The sequence below is a fragment of the Zootermopsis nevadensis genome, unplaced genomic scaffold, assembly GCF_977971745.1.
Source record: "Zootermopsis nevadensis isolate Lab colony 2312 unplaced genomic scaffold, Znev_1.0 Znev_ptg000021l, whole genome shotgun sequence".
Classification (NCBI taxonomy): domain Eukaryota; kingdom Metazoa; phylum Arthropoda; class Insecta; order Blattodea; family Termopsidae; genus Zootermopsis; species Zootermopsis nevadensis.
The window spans coordinates 8,902,190-8,923,917 of NW_028259153.1; the positions used below are offsets into that span (position 1 = coordinate 8,902,190).

General features: G+C 40.0%; 1 protein-coding gene across 11 annotated transcripts in view; it reads left to right on the top strand.

The window, feature by feature from the left end:
• The window catches only part of tai (basic helix-loop-helix family member taiman), a 443,569-nt gene that overhangs the window by 392,405 nt on the left and 29,436 nt on the right, over positions 1–21,728 (top strand). For 7 of the 11 annotated variants that reach the window (XM_087352653.1, XM_087352650.1, XM_087352649.1 and 4 more), the window contains exons 3-16: positions 1,981–2,131; positions 2,529–2,645; positions 4,115–4,292; positions 5,336–5,466; positions 5,847–6,080; positions 7,281–7,513; positions 12,208–13,231; positions 14,540–15,071; positions 15,416–15,856; positions 17,317–17,651; positions 18,252–18,446; positions 19,511–19,719; positions 20,218–20,335; positions 20,965–21,138. In XM_087352653.1, the coding sequence (XP_087208779.1) occupies positions 1,981–2,131; positions 2,529–2,645; positions 4,115–4,292; positions 5,336–5,466; positions 5,847–6,080; positions 7,281–7,513; positions 12,208–13,231; positions 14,540–15,071; positions 15,416–15,856; positions 17,317–17,651; positions 18,252–18,446; positions 19,511–19,719; positions 20,218–20,335; positions 20,965–21,138 (4,072 nt within the window). The remainder of the gene's footprint in view (positions 1–1,980; positions 2,132–2,528; positions 2,646–4,114; positions 4,293–5,335; positions 5,467–5,846; positions 6,081–7,280; positions 7,514–12,207; positions 13,232–14,539; positions 15,072–15,415; positions 15,857–17,316; positions 17,652–18,251; positions 18,447–19,510; positions 19,720–20,217; positions 20,336–20,964; positions 21,139–21,728) is intronic. The other 4 variants (XM_087352647.1, XM_087352648.1, XM_087352646.1 and 1 more) reach the window with 4 other exon arrangements.

Here is a 21,728-nt window from a genome sequence, read left to right on the forward strand (position 1 = left end):
AGATATTAATTGTTGTTACAACCTGTCTTCGGAGGCAAAAATTCCCTTTTAGATTTTTTTAACATGGTACCGAACAGCAATTAACAGATAACTACAACCGAGTATATGGGTATTCTGATACGCATGCGCCGTTTTCCGTCCAATCCAAGTCCAGATATTCGACTCTCCGGTTTTGTGTCCCGATAACCAACAAGTACCTTATTTTATTTGGAACTTATTTTACTGTATGTATGCCTCATTTTGATATGAAGAGTTACATTACTTGCAAGCAGGCGTGTATAGTCATGCAAGTGAAGTTGGGAACTCTGTTCGAGTCTTTATTTTGTGCACTTTTATATTCTCACAGCATCTCAAGCTCTGTGACAGGTTACGTTGTGTTATGTCTGTGTTGGTTCTGGTAAGCTTAAATAAAATAAATTCTAAGACAAGGTTGATGATTGATGTGAGGATGTGAATTTGCAGAAAAGAGGCTTGTTGTAGAGCTGTTTCTCTTATTTATTTGATTTTAGTTACTATTATCTTTTGAACATTTATTTTGATGCGATGTTAAGAGGAAAGAGACGTATAAGTCTTGAAAATTTATCTTTATTTGTTGACACATTTTTGATGTAGTTTTACTATGACATGACACAGGGTGGACATATCCTGTAAAACAGAGAGAAGGGGAGATAATATTAAAATTAATTTTATGAAAAAACTTTGGAGTTTTATGCAATCTTTATGAAATTGTGGTTGCTTTATTATTAGTTTTGCATGTAAGTTACTTGGTTAGCTAGGTGGGTAGATTATAGTTGAATTGGACGGTTGACTGTGAAAGCAGGTGGCTTGGTGGTCTGGTTAATTGTCAGGTTTTTGTTAGGTAATTGTCTTGTCAGTGGGGTACTTGGGTTGGTAGTTCAGCTGGTTGGTTGATAACTAGCTACTTCAGTTATGTAATGAAGGTAAATTAATGCTGATCGATAGGAATGGTCCATCATCCAGCTCAAATTTTACTGAAGGAATTCGGTACTTGTGGGTTATCGGGACACATCGCTTTACAAATAGGTTAGGTTAGGTTAGTTGTCATTTATTGAAATAAAATATAATAACTTTCAAGTATATGTCATTTATCCACACACATTAACCTAACCTAACCTAACCTAACCAAACCAAACCAAACCTAACCTAACCTAACCTATTTTTAAAGCGATGTGTCCCGATAACCCACAAGTACCAGGAATTCATATATGATTCTATTTATTGTTCGATATCGGGGCACTCTGGTTCTGAAGACAGATAAGTAATGTCAGAGTGAGTTAGCTGTTGCAGGGGGCAGACCTTGTTTACAGTCACCTCCCCACTCGTAAACTTATTTGTACGGTGGAGGGAGTTACATGTAAATGCCATTGCATTGTAGCTGGTTGTCCTGATGTGTGGTTTTTAATCACAGTCTTAGTCGTTACTGAAGTTTTAATAATATATTCATCTACAGTTGAATAAAGTGAATACATCGAGCAGATGTCACTGGTTTTAAATATTTATCTATTGCGTATAAGTCTTTCGTTACAAACCAAAGAACTTTGATTCATGGCGATGGATTACTTCTTTTTATTGTATTTAGTTAAATGTAACTCATTTCCAAAAGAGATTAAACAAAGATGTCAGAAGTTAATGCTCACTCGTGTTTTAATGACACACTGTTTATTTTTTACAGTAATTATTATGTTCTGTTTTATACTGAATTCTATGCTCCCATTCGATGGTTTATATTTCATGCCCGCTATTTTATTCTTTATGTTTTCCGTCCATTGTGAAACTATTTTTGATTAGCAGACGATACCGAATGTCTTAAATATTTGCGACAGAACTAAATAACAACTCGTACGTATCTAGGAAGCTGAATGATGTCAAAACTAATTAAACTCAAAGGAGTGCACATGTTGGACGTGGAACTAACGTGTGCGTAATTCGTGAATTGACTTGAGTTTTTCTGTTTTACAGTAATAAGTGCCGTAATGAGAAGCGGCGTCGAGAACAGGAAAATATCTACATTGAAGAGCTGGCCGAGCTGATTTCCGCCAGCTTTGCTGACATGAGCTCTCTCTCAGTCAAGCCGGACAAGTGCGCCATCCTCAAAGAAACAGTGCATCAGGTAGGGGATTGTTGTTGGCTCAGTTGAAGCTCTAATCGGTTTTAGAGAAGAAGGATGTATGTGAAATCTGGAAAACACACCACAGTCGTGGCCTTTCTTCCATATCCATAAGGAATTAACCCTTTTTAAAGTTAATGTTATGTAACGCTGAAGAATAGTGTTACATTAAATGTGTATTTTTGTTCGTACAAGCTAAATAATTTAATTTCATGGGCCGGAGTGTCATTGACAAGCTACTAGTTACTCAGGTAGTTGGAATAATGGTGTGTTATTTAAGGTAATTTTATTAAATAAAAGTTATCTGTCTGTCAAAATTACTCTCTCAAGAAGTTTTCCCAGTGGATGTACGAAACCGGACCTAAGTATCAAATACAGTGTTCATGCTGGGGGTTTTCAGATTCAACACATCAAGCAACAAGAGGGAACCAGCAGTGATGCCGTTCAACAAGGAGAAGTCTCCTCCTCCAAGCCCACGATCCTAGCCAACGAGGTGTTTGGACCTTTATTGCTAGAGGTACGTCTTCGTTGCTTGTAAAACACACAGGAGGTATGGAGTTAAGTTAATTGTCCCCAAAACAGTCGGAAGGTTAAAAAGTGAAAGTAAAAAATTCAGCGTATTATCTTTTTATAAGAAATTAAGTAAATGTGAGCGGGACCGTGGGTTCGAATCCCACTCAAGCCACGGATGTTTGTCCCCGTTTTTCTATGTTGTGCTGTCCTGTGTGCAGGTAGAGGCCTTACGACGGGCCGATCCCTCGTCCAGGGAGTCCTACCGAATGTCCATAGATCAAGCCAACTGAAAAAAGTTGGGGACCCGTAGAGGGTACCGGATAATGTACAAATATTGTTAAACCGGAAAAAGAAAAAGAATAAATGTCAGCTAATAAATTAAAACCAGTTAACTAATTCTGTGCTTACAAACTTAAGCTGCTATAATCCCTCTTACGTAATGCAGTGATATTAAGTAAGCCAAGAAATAAGTGTTTATTTTGTCTGAAGAAAGCCTGGTAATGTTGCATGGGTCCTTAAGTAGACTTTTAGTGCCCTCCATTAGTAGAATAATGGCCAATCATTACACTACGGAAGCAGTAATATTAATCAAATCAAGAAGATTGAGATGGACAGGGCATGTGACATGCATGGATGGGGCAAGAGGTGTGCACCGGGTATTAGTCGGGAAACCTGAGCGGAAGAGACCGCTGGGGAGACCTAGACGTAGATGGGAGGATATTCTCAGGCGGGATCTTACACCAAAAATATAATTTTGGATGCAATCCTGATCTTGCTCACGTAGTTTATACCACCATATTTATCTACAGTCCTCATTGAAACAAATATTACATTATCTGATTGTTGAACCGCCACGGTGGTCTAACGGTTAGAACGCTGAGGTCCCGGGTTCGATTCCCGGCGGTGCTCAGATTTACAACTTGTGTTTGAGTTTTCCTCCGGGGTTTCCCCGGTTTCTCCGTGGCATCCCAACAATTACTCCACTTTCATCATCATCTCGCGAAAAGGGGGTCACAGCGGTCCCGATCGAACCCATGTACTGATGGGTCGTGAATCCTGCTAACCAAATCACACCAAGCTGAATTGTGTGTACTGGACACGAAAAAAAATCTGATTGTTACATCTGTTGATTTTTAAGAAAATGATTGTTAGAAATAGGCAGTAGAGAGGTGAGAGGATGAATGATTGTAAGAAACTGGCAGAGATTAAGTGACTTTTAATGATTAACCTTAATAAGAATAAGCTAAAATATACTTTACTTTATAATAAGAGTATAATCTAAATATGTTTTTCTTTTAATTTTTACATGAATGTTATTGTTGTTAATTCCTGTTTTTCTCGTACTTGAGAAAATCAGCACGTTTTTCAATTTTCAAGAGTAGTATTAATAATGGTATTTACCTGCATTGTAGTATCAGCTGGTAGTCGCATGGCATAATGTTATTCTGTGTCTGAATTTTGTTGTTGTTGCAGGCCCTCGAGGGCTTCTTGTTTGTGGTGAACACGGAGGGGAAGGTGGAGTATGTCACTGAGAATGTGTGCCAATTCATCAAGTATACCAAGGATGATGTCCTTGGCCAAAGTATTTATAATATCATCCACCTTGGAGACCATGCACGTTTCAGTGCCAGCCTGCTGCCTATGTCAATAGGTTAGTAAAAAGCCAATCTCCTTTTACGAGCCATGACGTAATAGTGACCATGTGGCAGAACTGTAGCTGTTGTGTATTGACAATCCCAAATGGTTTGCTATTTCATCATTATACTGTTTAAACTAACTAACTAGATGACTTACCGAACCCGAAGGTTCATCACCGAATTAACCAAAGCCCTCCACCGGACCCTGTCCTGGGCCAACAAAATCCAGTCTCCTTCAACTCCTATCTCCCACAGATCCCGCCTGACATTATCATCCCATCTACGTCTAGGTCTCCCCAGCGGTCTCTTCCCCTCAGACTTCCCAACCAGTACCCGGTGCACACCTCTTGCCCCATCCATGCGCGCTACATGCCCCGACCATCTCCTTCTTCTCGACTTACTCACCCTGACAATACTGGGGGCGGAGTACAGATTTTTAAGCTCATCATCGTCTTCTCTCCTAGGCCCAAATATCCATTATACTGTAAATACGATTTGCTTTCAAGAGACTCCATTTAATTGTAAAATATTTGAGGGTTGTTACAGTGATGTCATTCTGAGTTTTTGCGATGGTTTGATAGTTCATTTAGAATTTCATTCTGTACACTTTTGTTCACTTATTGATGTATACTTCAGACACATCAAAGTTTGATCTAGCGGTTAGAACGCTGGCCTTGTGATCCTGGGGTCCCGGGTTCGATTCCCGGCGGTGCCCGAATTTATAACTTGTGTTGGGCAAGGCTGTGGTCTAGGCAACACGGAGTTTTCCTCTGGGGCTTCCCAGGTTTCTCCGTGGCACTCCATACTCCATACACACAGAAGAAGGCCTAAAAAACATGTGAACAGGTCCCAGTCGGAGAAGAGGATATGTCGCCAACCTCCTGTAAAGGAGATGGCGTAATAAATAAGAAGAATAGCTCATACTTTAACTTTGTGATTCAGCAATGGAACCAACCAAGATAGTCTAGAGCTTCAGATTTTATAATCATTGTGTGAGATAAGGCGGCATGACTCGGTGATCACTTGTAAAGACTCACGAAGGGCTCTGTATTCACAGGCTGGAACCCAGAGCCATCCCCCAATAGAAACCGGAGCTTCAGCTGTCGATTTCTGATCAAGCCTCCGGACAATCAGGACGAGACTATGGAGGAAAAGCAGCAGAGGGTATCCAAATATGAAAATATGCAGGTGTGTTGCCTTATCTTTCCTTGATAGGTAGATAGGTAACGTATCTGTCTACGGCACAACATTTCATCACATATGCTCATTCACTGTTAACAGAGATTCTGTTATACTCTGTACAGATTGTGCCGTGTTCCGAGTGACCTGTGGCGATGGTCGAATTGCACGATTAATTTATAAGTAATTTGGAATTGAACAAAATTAGGTAATTGTACTTTCTGTGGAAGATGTTATTGGAAATAAAGGCCTGCAAGATATTTTGTTTCTTCTGAATGTGAGACGTACCAAATGAAATTCATTTATGGCGTATATTTCTGTGTTCCGCACTTTTTGTCGATTCTCTTTGTGTTATGAGCTAATGCTTGAGAGTGATTTTTTTTGTCCAGATCTCATCTACTTTATTACCATACCCAAGTGAAAAGGCAGAAGGTGGGGATGTCACTTCGGAATCTGCAGAAGTGGGTCCGTGCCTCATGTGTGTCGCGCGGCGTATCCCTCAAAACGAGAAGCAGTCCGGGGTGCCGTTTGAACAATTTACCACTAAACTGGACACTAGTGGAAAGATCATCGGTGTAGACACCAGCGGTGTCTCATCGACGTATTCCCAATACCTCAACAAGGTGAGTCGTCGTCGTCGTAAAATCTGCTTACATTTAGATGATAACTATCTTCACACCCAGGGGTCCTTGCTGCCTCCATCATCAGGGTCACGAATAAGCCGCATGGAATAAATAGGTTTGAGATATAGGAAAGTGCTGGTCGGGGCAGAGCCATGGCCTGACCAGTGGGGAATGATATTCTGTTTTAGATTGTGGTTTGACACCCACAGAAGCAGCCCCCCAGCCATGTATATCAGGATTTTGTTGGAATTTCCACCAGTTTTATGCTCAGTTTGAGTGTGTAAGAACATTTAACAGGGATGATCTTGGTAATACTTCTTTGTTAACAAAGTTTTGTTCTGGCTGAAATTGGACAAATTTAACTACAAACTTTTTGTGCTCTGTAAAGTTTGGACTGAAAGTTGTATTATCATATTTACGTTATTAGTTTTTTTGAGCGTTAAATTATGTATTTGCAATTTTAATGTTTGTAGGAGCATGTTTTGTTAAATGTATCTGACTCTTTTGGAAGATATGTCTTCTAGAAAATAGAGGATAGTATCATATTCTTCTTCTATGGCTCTCTAGCCGGTATTCGGTCCTCTGTTAGGTCCGTCTGTTCGAGGCTTTGATTGAGGTTTCGAAACATCTTCCTTTTTATGGTGCAAGGTTGTTAGCCTTGCGACCAACCCCCAACCTGGAGGACCAAAGTACCTGTCTTAGTCTGACCTCTACCCCTCAACCAATGCAGCTAGGGACGCCCTACCAGTAGCATTTCATGCTTAGTGAAGTAGTGCCTGAACATTTTGATGATATTGAAACACCCGAAATTGTTTTTTGAATTGTGGATTTTCATCTGTGCACGATTTAAAGCTGCGATTCAGTTTTTTTATCAGGATAAAAAGATGATTTATGAAAGATGATTGTAGCATATGTGAAAATAAATTTAGTACTTTTTCTGTGTAATAGGAACATTTGGATGTTACGTCTCCATCAAATAAGAATTTTAAAAGTATCACTGTCAGATAATTATATGTTATCATCTGTTACAGAATTGCGCAAGTCCATGTCTTTTGGTTGCGTGTGGGAAATAATTTGAGTTTAAGGATCTGACTGCATCGAGAAATACCAGTTTAGAGAACATGTTTTCTCTCTCTGCTTTCTCTGTTTACACATGCAAATATTGTCGCTGTTTATTAATTTTTCCTTTATATTGGACAGGATCTTATGGGCTGCATCATACAGGAGCTGTGTCATCAGCATGACCTGCAAAAGCTAACGAACCATCTGAAAGAGGCTGTGAATACAGGGCATAGCACCAGTCTGCCATACAGGTTGCGAGTCACTGCCCCCGACAAGTACATTCATGTGCAGACAAAGTCGAAGCTGTTCAAATCAAATGGCACTATTCCCCAGGAACCTGACTTTATCATGGCGACACACTCCATCATCGGGTAAGTGCTGAATGCTTTCTGTTGCAGGTAATTTGGACTAAATACTGAACATATTTTGTCGTTGGTGTGATGCTTCGCCTTGCTTGGTTTCTTTTGGAAGGTTGCATATCCTCCAGCTCTTTTATGGCTTGATCCTTTTTTGGAATTAGTTTTAGTTCATAAATTGACCTGCGTGTATTAGACAGATTTGAGAATATGCTGATAATGATCTGTCTAAGACAAAATGGAATAGAACCATGAACCTTCTGTGTAGAGCAGCGGTGCCTGCGGGTGCCATGGCTTTTTTTTTTGGCTGCCCGCATTGTTACGGAAAGAATAATAAAGGCCGAATAATGAAGGCCGTTCAATTGCGAACATTATAAAATCAAAGCGCAGATCTTGACTTACTGACGCCCATCTTGACGATTGTTTGTGAGCAGCGTCATCATCCTACACTCCCAAATTTGAAAAACAGGCCGATGAAATGCAGCACCAAACATCACACTAACTTCCCACTTGAGTAATAATAATTGTACTTTTGATTGCATGGTTTCTTGTATCATTAAACGTCGTGTTGTTTTGCGTATTAATTGGTGTCCAGAAAAAAGAAAATTTGGCTTTGTTAATTGGTTGGTGCCCGCCACGATCTCGTAAACTCTCAAATGTGCACAAAAAAGGTTGGGGACCACTGGTGTAGACAGTTGCTGAAAGTAATGGCCCTGACCATATATCTCTTCAGGTTAATGTTTTTGTCTTCTCTGTAGTAAAACCAAATAAAATTGTAAATAAAAATCCAAAAGTATATGTGCTTGAGAACAAGACTCCTTGAAAGAAGTAGAAGTTTTTTTGTAGCAGTTCTAAGGTTCCATACATGTACGTAAATATTCATTGCCATATTGTGTGGCACTTCCATCAGTACTTACCCCATGAATAAATCCTAAAGTGAATTATTCTTGTTTCTTGATATTTTTGTTGTTAAGGTTGGCTGTCATGAAGCTTCTTGTTGCATGTATAATTGATGACACCTGTTTGGTGATATCATTGTTCAAGTGAATCACTTCACAAGAACAGGTGCATTTAATTCATTCCATATGTTACTTCAGTTCTCGTTATTAGTAGGGTGTGATGGTTTAGTGCGCTGCATCAAAAGGTTGATTTTGTCTGCTTTATTTTGGATTCTTTTTAACCTTTTATAGCATGCATCACCAAGGATAAGTAATGTTGTTAATGATAGATTAATTGTATATTGGGGCATGTATATCGTTACTTATAAAGTGTATGCAATTTGGAGCCATCATTGAAAAGTACTTTTCAAATTACAAGTTGTTTCTTTTTTCATAAAAAGTGCATAATGCAGCTTTTAAAAATGTACATAACAATTCTAAACTTGAAGCAGAAAATGACTTGTATTTGCTGACAGTCTTGAATTATTATTTATTTCTTTTTGGTAAAGGTAAGCTGCTATTAGTAATTTTTTTAAATTAATTGGTTAAAGTGTAAAAGGATACTGTAGCAAAGACATCTGTCACTTCTCCTTCACAATAATTATTTTTTAACTACTTTTATTTTATCTCTGGAATATTATATTAACGCCAGCTGTCTTGATGTATTCAAAACCCGGACAAATTGATAATTTTTAAAACGTGTAGTATGTTGCTGTCGGATTTTAACACAAACTCTTACTTAATACTAAATGTATGTATGGAAAAAAATAGGTAATTATAAATTTATTTCCATTGAGAATATAGTTTTATTCTAGCCATGTTTCATTACAGTCATGTCAATAGCAGTTACATGAATCGGCTCTCACTTATTCTTGGATGTTAAGACAGTTTAAAGTTTAACTCAAAAAGAGATAAAGTCTGGAGCTTATCATTGATCGCTGTATCTCTTACAGGAGATATGAAACCATTATAGAATGGTATCCACATATAGTGTGTTTTGTTGCACGTTTAAGATTATCTCTCATATATTGGTGCATATTTGGTCATGAAGTTGCTATATCCAAGTATGTTTGTGGCGCATATCCCGTTCCATCAGAGATGGTGAGAAATCAATTGTTTGCAATTAATTAAAAAAATGTGAAAATTTTGGTAAGGCTACTGTAAATATGAATATGAACTGCGTTGCACATGATAGCATAAAGATTGCAGTGTGGTCGTTAGTATGGAGAAGAGCATACAACATACAATATTGCTGTGAGTTACAAGAGCTCATGTGCCACGTTCTGTTGTATTCAGTGTGGCTTTGAATCTGATGGAAGTACTGGAATGGATTGGGGCTCTTCTGAAAAGAAGTAGGCAGCCCCCCCCCCCACTTTTTTATCACTTTGCAAGCTCTTTTGCATGTTACAAAGGGATTAGAATATTTATACTTACCTGATGAAGTATTTGACAAACTTGGAGGCGAGCCGTGGGATACTTTTATTAAATTTGCACGCATTTTGTTACATATTGATTTCACATATTCATAACTGTTTTGTAAATTGTAAATTTACCTTATTTCATTTTCAGCACAGATAATTTGTAATTCATTTCAAAGAATAATTATTTTTGCTTTGTGTATTTGTGCCAGTCATGAACTAAAATGTATGAGATCACCTGCTTCTCAGTTTTTATGTTAAAATTGAGGTGGTAATGATCTTCAAAATTTGTAAATTTAATTTAAATCTTAGCAATGATAAGTGTGTTCTCACTCTTTCTTATGCCATGAGCATCTTGAGGAAAACATAGAGAAAAGGTTTCATATGAGGAAATTTGACTCTCATGCATGATATGTTCATGATGAGTTCTTTCACATGCGGATTGGAACTCACACCTTCTGTTTGCTCTATGAGTTTGCATACTGAGGCAAGGGCTGTATCTTCCGTCATTGTTTTTGATGCACGACACCCCTAAACATTTGAAAATGTGTTGTAAGAAGTGTTATTCAGTAGTACTATAGGCTTCATGTTTCTGTAGTCGTATATACGTTCATTATTTGTTCAAAAACATAAATCCTCTCGAGTTCTCTCACATTCTATTCATGAAGTATATATCAGTACATGCACAGAAATTTGAAGCCATGACCTGTTTAATTTTTTCATCTTCATATTTTGATGTTGTTGATATCAGTATAACAGTATTTATGCCTTAGTGGTTATCAGTGTAAATTCTGTCTGGACCATCCTCCTCAACCATTTTAACAACACACCCCATCTCTCTTTTAACAAATTTCCCAGCACACATGTGTACAGCTTAGTTCCTTTCCTACAGTTTGTAAGATTTTATGGTTTTTATAACTTAGTGTTAAAACAGAAAGCCAGGCAGGCAATTACATTAATACAGAAATGAATATTTGAAAGGTTATCACAGTTATGCGTCCCGCGCCGTAGCCACGTGGTCTGAGGCATCATGCTTTGGACGGGCGATATGGAATGCGCGCTGGTTCGAGTCTCGGGGGAGAAGAAATTTTCTCATGAGATTTTCGACCAGTGTATGGGACCGGTGCCAACCCAGCATCGTGAGGAAATTGGGGAGCTACAATGAGTAGCGTAATCCGGTCATGAAAACTAGCAATGGCTGGGGGTTCGTCGTGCTGACCACATGTCACCCTATATCTGGTCGGATGATCGTTCACCTCTGCTTAGGCATGTGAACGTGAGGCCAGCAGCCAGCTAGTCGGCTTTGGCTCTCAGAGGGCTGTTATGCCACGGATTTATTTTTTATTTTTATCCACAGTTATGCTATGGGGCATATATGTAGGAACAGTCTCAGTGGTGATTGACATTTTGATCCATACATGTTTCATGTCATGTTTTAGCTCTGTACATACACTGTGTAACACACTTTTCAGAAATGGGTTGTTGAAATGTACTTCAAATTCAGGCATTACACGTATGTACTAAACTATTTATTTGTAATATTTTCACGTGTTGCTTCATTCAGACGACTGATATTCATTTTTTCAACTGGAAAGGCCATACATGTTGGCATCTTAAAGGAGGTCATAATATTGTGATGTATTGTGCATGATTAAATTTTGTGTTTTGGAACTTTTCAGCATTGGCTGCTGAAGAAGTCAGTAAATATGCTAGTCCATTCCGAAGTACTAACATGGTCACATGCTGCAACCTGTAGAGACTGTGTGTACATAACTTTTATTTGAACTAGAATTCTGTTGTATTGCACGTTGTTTACGTGCGCTGCCTCACTCACACAAACCTTTAGGCATTAACATGCTGTTGCAAATGCATTGAAGTTGCACTAGCTTGCCTGCATTCACATACGGTGTTGGTTTTGTCTTGGTTATTCCGGCTGGCACTGCACAGTAGTATTGTTAGGGGAGGGGGTTCTGTTGCATGCTGAGAGAATCATCTGGGTGTTGGAGAGATGGTCACATTCACTTTCTTACGATTTCTGTCACACTGTTTCCTCTTGTATATGTTGCATGTTGCATTTCTTTTTCTACCTTGGTCATACTTATCCTGTAATTTATTCTCATATATTTCTCTTAATTCATTGTTAGCGCCATTATTTCCATTTAGGAGTTATCTTGCAAGTTTAAATTTCTCTATCCCATCTGACAAATGCAGATTGGTAGTGTAAGTTGTTTATATTATGGGCAGTTCTATTGATATATTTTCTCTCTCTTTCCTTCCCCATGTGTGTCGTGTCCTTCGCTGTGCCCCTGCCTGGACCGTCTGACTGTCTGCCTGCCTGTCCGACCATCCGCAGCGATAATGAGATTGCTCCTGCCGAGTGTGGCCATCTATCCAACTCCCAGACCAACTCTCCACGAGGCGGCTCCATGTTGTCATTGGGCCAGAGTTCCGCAGGCTCAGTTGCATCTGGGCCCTCAAGTAGCAATAGCAATTCTTTGGGTGGCCCGCTGATGGGTGGACCTGTGAATGGTCAGTCCAGTGGTGGTACCAGCTCCAGTGCTGGCAGTCGTGTGAGTTCAAGTGGGTTCGGTCATCTTGGCAGCAACTCAATCAGTGACACAAGTAATACAATAACCCTCAACACCAGCTCATCGTACACAACCTATACACTGAACAGTGATCTTACCCTCAATGATTTTGACTTCTTCCCAACCTCAACTTGGGACCTGGGGACCAGTGAAAATAGTTTGGACCGTACAGGGGCTCCGCAGACTCCTTCAGGATGGGGCGAGCGGCCCGACTCTCGCCAGAGTGTCACTCCTGTGCCCACTCCACGGCCCCCAAGTGTGCCAAGCTATAGCCCCGTAGGTGCCATGTGCTCCAGTCCCCTCAATCCCTATGCAACTGCCACGCAGCCAAGCCCTGCCGGAACTAACCGGGCCACCACACCTGCTAATCCGTTTGGTAACTCGTTTCCATTCAGTCCCCTGCAGGAACAGGGCCCTAGTTCGGGCTTCAGCCTAGATGAGAGCAAGGACTCCAAGGACGGGATTGTGGATGTGGGGAATGGTGTGAATGTTGGGGAGGGTTCGTCTAACACGCGTCTGCGTAATCTCCTGACCAACAAACGTCCCAGCACTGGCGGAGAAGAAGGCAGTGAGCCCATGGACCACACAGGACTGGGTGATGGATCGGATGCTCAGAATGAAAATCGTATTCTGAAGGGACTGCTGAACCAAGATGATAAGGATGATGCACGTGGAGATGACTCAACAGTCATGAGGTCTAGCCCAGGCTCCAGGCATGTGGGAGCACGCAACACATCTTCCTCTGACACTCCCAAAGTCTCTAGTAACAGCAACAACATGCTGCTCAAGGTATTTAAACTGATTTGTGAGTTGCATGACTTTGATACGTGTATAGGAATTGTTGACTTCTTTGCTGACTATAGTAATTGATGTGCTCCGCAAGTATGCTGTACAAAGTTATCTGTTATGATCGGTCACAGGTTCCCAGTATTGATAAAGAGATAATTCATAATTGATTTTAGTAGTTGGAGCAGGTTAGCCAGTTTGGAGACCCTGTAAAAGATGCTCCTGAAAATACAGGTTGAACATAAAATTTTCACAAGTGCAGATTATAGTAAGTATTTTACATACTAAATGTCGTGCATGTGGACAAAAGTGATATTTTAAAGTTAATACTGCAATTTGCACAGGTGTTCCAGTTTGAATTTTGGACAGTAACTGCCAGTTGCTTCAGCGGTACCAGGAAATTGTGACAGAAATGTGTTCCTGTCCCTTTTCCCCAACTCTTAAATTAGGTTGCATTAATAACATGTTTAGTAATTTGGTATGCAAGTAAAATAATTTGATGATTATTTTGAGTAGACAGTATTCTCATAAGTAATGATTTTGTATTAAGACATTTTGAGAGATTTTTGGCCTATAATGTTTCTGCTGTGTAAAAGCAACGGAGTGGAATGTCCAGGCTCCAGCTCGTACTCACAATGCACCAACAAACCGTTGATCCTGATTGAGTTTTGAGGTTCTGATGCCAGTGAGTATGTAGATGGCTGTCTTCTGGGTGATTGTGCCATGTAGTCATTGCCCTGATGATGGAGGTGACAAGTACTTCCAAAACATTGGTACAATTTTACTAGACTACATGTTGCAGCGACACAGAAGACGGCCGTCTCCAGATGTTTCTGCTTGCAGAATTTTTCTCTCACATCTGTTACACTTGTGTAGAGGAAAAGTCTTGATTCCTTCATTATATTCTAAGCTTTACACTGGCTTAAAATATATATGCACTTGAAATTTAGTCAGACATACAGTAAAAGTGTTATCTTATTTAATAGAAGAAAGTTTGTCTTGTTTTATTTTGTATGAAGTAAACAGTTTATCTAATTTTACACGTAACTTTGGGTTTTGGAATTGAGCCACACCAAATATTGAGAATTTCCTGTTCAGCAATTACTGGAGTTGCCATCTTCAGTGTGAATGTGTATTGATTGGGCATTGCTGGAAGACTTGCCAGGCTTCCTTCAGACAGGCAGCAGGCACTAGTTGGATTTAATGGTGCTGCTTGGTGGAATAGAAGAGCAGCCTGCGGTAAAGAAATTAAGTAACAGCCAAAACTGAGTAGGGAACTTCTTCCTATGTTTAATTGTGTATGTGTTACAGCTGCTGAATGAGAAGAGTGATGATGATGACTTGGAACATCAGAAGCAAAACGAACTGTTGCAGCAACTGCTGAAGAAGCAAGACGAGGAACGGAAGCCCCTGCCAATGTCTATGGACACAGGTCAGCAGCAGCAAACAGAAGATCCTCTTCTGAAGTCACTTGGTTACACAAATCCCACGCCTTCGCCTCCGTCCAACACAGACCCCATGACTGGTTTGACTGCCTCATCTATTATTGGTACACGTAAGCGTCCTAGTGATGAGGGTGATGATGGTGGTGGGATGCCTACCACAAAGAGAACTTTGGATGGATTACTTCACTCAGGTCCACAGGTGAACTCCCCAGGCCCCAGCACCACCAGTAGTGGAGGCAAGAGCAAGTTGTGGGAGAAGAACCAAATGCTTGCCTCGCTCTTAGCCAAGCAGCCTTCGAAACCTACCACAATTCCTCCCATTCCAGCCTCCATCATCTCAGCCGTACCCCAGGAGAAGCTTCCACGAGTGGTGGATCCTGCAAAAGTTAGGCCTGGAGGTGAGTTGTTTAATGTCAGTACTCATATTTTTAATATGTTTGATATGGACAGTCGCATATTTATGGTTTTTCAGAAGTTGGACTGCCATGCGCAAAGTTTTATTTCCTCTTTGTTATAGTGGTATAATTCTTTTGCTTATCTGAGTTTATTTTTTTGAGCTTGAAGTGAATTTCATCTGCAGTATTTTGTCTGTAAAGATAAGAAGTAATGACCAATCTGGTGACATGGGTTCCATTAAAAAGTTTGTCAATCATTCAATTTATGACTTTCGACAGAGATCATATTGCAGTATTCTGATTTTATTGAATGGTGACTGCAATTATATAAAGCCCTTTCTCGTTAGGGTGGTCAGCTGGAGGGCTACAACCTCCGTCCACAACGCAAAGTAACATGAGGCCAAGCGTCCAGCAGCAGGTACCGGGACGGCGTCAACCTGGCCCCAACTTCACCTTGAACCATGCAGAGCAACAGCAGCAGCACCAACAACAGCTGCAACAACAGGTTTTGCTGCAACAGAAACAACATCATCATCATCATCATCAACAACAACAACAACAACAACAACAACAACAGCAGCAACAACAGCAGCAGCAGCGTGGGCATACTCATCAGCAGGAATCTTTGTTTGTTACTCCTGTCACGTGTACATCTGGGGACTTCAGAAATGTAGGTCATGTGGGTGCAGTTGACGGCTGCAGCTGGGAGAACCAGTCGTCTGACCCCGTGTTGTCCGAGCTTTTAGACCAAGTCATCGACATTGTGCCCGATTCCATCATTACAGCAGGTAGGTCTCAATGTTGTATCTAATTTATTTTTGGAGAATTAACTGATGTGATAGAATGCAGGATACAAAATCTCCATTTCAAATAGGTGATCAGTTCTTAAAAAAATGTCAGTTGGGAATAACAAACAAACCAAAATTACGTTTATGAAGAAATGTGTATCAGATTAAATTTGGAGAATGCTGTTCACATGATATTATTGGTGTAATTGATTAAATCAAGGATTGAAGGGGCAGGGATAGAGCATGCATGAGGGAGAACAGAAACACATACAGACATTTTAGTTGAAGTTATTGAAGTTAAGATATCAACTTGAAGAACTAGGAACAGAGAAGGAAGTGTCCAGTCAGGCGTGACGTGCGTCACGGCATCAATTCTTGTGAACATTTGATAGTTCTTTTGTTAATGTTGAATGATGTGGCTTCAAATTCAAGTAATTCTTTATGTGATCTTGCATTGTGGTACACCAGGCTCTGCTGATTGTTTTCACATTGTTTTTTTTTTGTGGGAGGGGGGGGGGGTCAACAGAGGCAGCAACAGCTGCACACAAACACATTTCCCTTTGCATGTTTTGCAGTTGATCCTTGACACTTGCAAGGGTGAACACATGTTTATTTCAGTCTAGCATTGTCGCTTTTCATGGTGGTGCTTTATTAAATAATTCTTGCACTAATGTGTAGAAGTTGGTTCCAACAGTGTGACAAGAACCGTTGCAAATGAATGCAGTCAGACAGACATGGATGAGCCTGTAAGGTTTTCTTTGCTTATGCTGAAGTACCAAAAAGTATTCAGCATAGGGCATTGCTGCTTGCAGAAGATACCACTTCAAATATTAAAACAATGTTTTATCTAATTCAAAGTTTTTTTCTGTTTATTTATTTTTTAAGTTGCCATTTCAGTACCAAGTAGAGAAGGCCTTGGTTCTCAGAAGTATGTAGCACTGTCCACGGACCAGGAGAAAAGCCCTGGGGGGGGGGATTCGTTTCTGGGGCAGTGCAGGGGAAATGTTTACTATCAAGTGGACTAGAGGGCTGCTATTGGTGGAAAGTGTGATACGTCAGAGTTTTACGCTACTACACGCAACCTGAAAACATCAAGCAGTTGAGAGTAGCGTGTAGTGAGCGCACTTGTAATGTGTTCTGTGGGTGTTGCGATAATATTCTAGATTAAATCACTGTGCCACTGTGACGTAAACTTAAAGCTGTACCCATTTGAACACATGAAAGCATGTCGTCTGTTGTTCTTTCAGTGGTCGTGGAACGAATGCTTTTAGGACGGGTCGTCACTCACCGTGAAATCTTGCGCATGCGCGTATATCGAATTCGTAGCAGGGATTTTCTCCTGGTCTGTGGACTGTGCTAAGATGTCACTGTATTAAAACCAATTGAGTAAAACCAAACGATGAAACCATATGCATTTTATTAAGTTGTGAATATTTATTATGGATATTTCTATATTTCAGACAATGCAACACTTTTGAACATTTTAGATGTTATGGAGCCCTCACCTGATACCAGTGGTTACCAACATGACATAAATGAGAGAATGGCCATCAGTGCAATCCAGAAATCTTTGATGCAGTGTGAAACAGTAGTGAAGAGTCCATCGTCCCCAACAATTTCTCTTCCGGGAACACCTCCAGCTTATACGTCAACAACCATGTCACAGCCAGGGGGCTACCCTCCACCTCCAATGTATCCACAGAGGCCTCGGTTAAATATACAACAAGCTGCAGGGCAGCTGGGTGTTAGGCCTGCTGGCACCATGTCTTACAGCAATTCTCAGGTCAATAACCAGGTAGGCTTGGAATTACCAGAATGTAAGGATTTACTGTTATTCGTCTATTAACATGATTGGAAGCTAATATGAGAATACTTTAATAGGAAGTGGAGATTGCAGTGTGTGTTTCATTGATCCATGATATTTCATTATACTGATGTGTGTCAGGCTGTGGTGTTCAGAATCCTATTTTCACATTTATAATTGAAAGTAAAATGAAATCAGAGCAGATTTTTACTGTGACTGATTTCTATTGTCTTGATCTAACCCATAGATTATTATAATATACTGCACATTTGAGAAGATTTGATCCCATTTCAGATGGACAGCTTTTGTGATTTACTGAGGTTGTATTCTTTGAGTGCTTTTGATTAAATTATTCCCTACTCATTTATACAAATTTAAACTAGCTATTTCTTAAAAAAGTGACTAAAAATTTATATTAAATTTCTCTCATTCGTAGTGTATATGTTGTACTGCATAGGTTAAATTTTTCTCAGTGCCTTATTTGGATGTCAGCAGTTGGTACAAATATCTTAAGACATGCGCTGCTATTCTTCACAATTTGTCTTACCAAAAGTTCAAGCCATTGAATTACAGTGTGTAATGACACTACAGATATCGGCCGACTTGCAGCAATATAAGCAGCGCTATATGCTCCAGCAACATCAGAAGCGTCTCCTGCAGGCACAGCAGCAGCAGCAGCTGGTCATTCCCTCCAGTGCAACAACTGTGGTCGAACAGCTGACACCTGGCCTTCAGAATATAGACAGTCTGCTCAATAATACCGTAGCACCGAACGTCTCATTACAGGTACTGCCTTCAGTAAGAAAGTTTTGGTTGTGCTCATCTTCATTTTCAGTTGTGCCTCAACGTTTTAAAATTTCTTAATATGGTTTTGTTTTTAAAATGGTTGGTATTTCTGACACTATTCTGGTATAACCATGGCAAACTATTTGGCACCTGAGCAATCACTGGGGGCAGGTCATATGGTTGTGGTAGAAATCTTGGTCACACCATGCCAAAAACATTTATTTCAGGTGTCAGTTCTGTATAGCAGTTCAAATCATGCATTTGAGTCCGTAGTCAAATATGTTTTCAGTTAGTGGTAGGATCATTATAAATTTCCTGCAGTTTTTTTTTCTGATTACAATAATGATATATAGTTACTGGCATCTTGGAATAAAATTGCACATGTAATATTTGAGATTCTGAAGTGTAATTCTGTTATCTGAAATATTCTCATTTTCCACAGCTGCAATAATTTTTTGAAGCAGTTGAGTGCAGTGAATCTCGATTTAGATTTTGGAATATTAAATGGTTGTTCAACAGTCTTTATGTGCGTTACACATTATTAATTGTAATTCTCCACATTTCTGCTACCATAGAAATTGTATTTTGTTAGTTATTTGTGTAAGACATGTATAGGAGATAATGATTATACGCGCTTCTAATATCTATTACACAATTTTTAACACCTTTACTGTGGTATGCAGTTATGACGGTGAAATTCTTCCTACTTCTCGTTAACTTTGTGGCAATACATGAAAACTTCTTTCTGTCTCTAGTCGATAGGTTGTTATGGTTATAAATTTAGGAATAGTAGCTAATCTCTGCATCATAGATGTATTTCAGCCGATGATTATGCTTGTGGCTTAAACAAGATTTATACCAGAGAGCAGATGGAACTTCAAGCCGTGAATTTAACTATCGATTCAACACTAGCTTAATAAAATTTCTTACAAAATAAAAGTGCAGTGGGTCTCACCTCACTCCATTTACATATGCACAGTAAAAATGACCCTGCCGTGAATGATTAATAAGTTACATTAAATTAAAGAAAATTTATACTTAGAATTGTGCAAAATGTTTTGCAGCGTTCATCCAGTGTTCCTGACTCACAATTGTCGCCCAACTACGGGGGTCAGATGCATAACAGTGGTGGTGCACAGATCTCACCAGGCCAGCGACAGCCCTACTCACCCCACTCTCAGCTCCCCTCTCCCCTCAGCCAGTCACAGTCCCAGACACAACAGCAAGTGGCGCAGCAGCAGCAGCAGCAGCAACAGGGATTTTCTTCTGTTGGGTCAGTGAATATGAATAGAACGTTTTGCTAAACTTCATTATATCTCTGGCTTTGAAGACTAGTGTTACGTGTCATACAGGATTTTCATGTTGTGTGAGATCTCAGCGTGCGCTTATGTCCTCCGAACTTCAGAATGTTATTTGGAAAGATCAGATATGCCTATAAGGCAGTTGCATTTTCATGTCGTGCCTAAATGGTCTTTGCTGTTGTTTTCTTCCTAAGAAGCATTTTCCTTAAACACTTAGTTATATGTAATCATATTTATTTTGTGTATTATTAGGGAATATTTCTGTTTCAGTTATGTCTCGCTCCTTAGTGTATGTTTTAAAATCGTTATAATGCACTGATAACATTTTGAGAAATCTTTAATTTGAAGATAAACCTAGAATGTTGAATATTAATTTCAAGGCATTTTATCCAAAGACCAGTTGTTCACCTCAGCACCATGTTTTCAATGTTCCTTGTCCTCCGTTATGACCGTATGTTTTCTTTTTGCAGATCGGGCCTCAACAGCTTTACAAATAATCAACAGGGGGCTCAGTCCCGGCTTTCCCCCCACCCCCCTGGAGGACTCCCTCCTTTCCAACAATCTCAGCTCTCTCCTCGCATGTCACAGGTATGGGCCTCAAGTTGATACTCGTGTTACACGCTACATTTTCTTATACATTAAGATTTCTTTTACCTTTATGCTTGTTCGTTTAGTAATATGCTGTAAGCCTGACAGTAACTTGAAAAATTATGTTTGTATGTTTCTGATGAGAAAGTTAATTACTTTTCTCTCATTGTTGGTTTGCAACTGATGCCGATGTTGAGACACCAGACTCATAGTTGTGTGTTGAGTTTGATCCCTGGTGCAGCGGGCAGTTTCAGAGAGTATAATTCAGGGCATTCACTTTACCTCTGCTGAAGTGTAGACTTGCTATCATGACTGGGGTACATGGTTGGGTGGAGAGGGGTGTTTTGATGGGGTCCCAAAGGTTTGGTTCTTCTGGTGAATGAGTTAATCAATATGAAAGGCTAACATACTTCTTTTTTGTCTGCAAACCTGCCCTCTTTCAACAACTTTAATTTTTTTGACAAAGTCCAAAATTCCAGTTTTGCAGAATATTAAAATGGACCATACAGAAGTAAAGTTGTAGGGTGTTGACTGGAGTAATGTAACTGAGGATTGGTCAGTGGCGGAATTAGTACCAACAGCCGTCTGGAGAGTTCTTTGTCTGTTCTCAGTGGGATTACATGTTGCAGGGTCAGCAGGGGTATCCTGCCTTGTCAAACAGCCTGACCCAGTCCTCTCAGGCAGCGAGCAACTGGTCTCAGGCAAGGCTTAGTCTGCAGCAGCAGCAGCAGCAGCAGCAGCAACAGCAACAGCAACAGCAACAGCAGCAGCAGCAGAATTCAATGCTGAATGCTCAGCTCACTGTAAGCAAGATAAAAAATATTTTTGTTTCTGGCTTTCAGTCATTTTATCCACTGACAGATTACTGAAACATTTTAATGTTTTTTCCATTAAGTTTTTTTAAAAATGTTTTTCCCAGTGTCTTACCATCAAACATATGGTTGTTATGGGTAGAATGAAGCAGTAGAGAAAAGAATAAGGTAAAGAAATTACAAATATGAATTGATATACCAGTTTCTGGATGTTGATTGGCTGGTTATTTGGGTGCTGTTAGACAGTCCTCTGCATTAAGTTGCTGTACTTGCCAGTCTTGTCCTTATTCTGTGCTCTTGACTATCTTGTTCATTATTAAAGATTGCTGTCTTCTGGGTTGGTGTGCTGTGTAGTCTGGAATGAGTTTACTGACATTTCAGAGGTCTTTGCGGCTTCTGTCATCAGGGTTGTGATAGAGGCGGCAAGGACCTCTGAAATGTTGGTAAACTCATTCCAGACTTCACAGCTCAACAAACCAGTAGACAGCCATCTTCAGACTCACCACCGTGAAAACCTAAAATCCTACTTGTGCATTATTGTTCGTTACATTATGGTGTGAACAAGTGTAGTTTGCATCCTT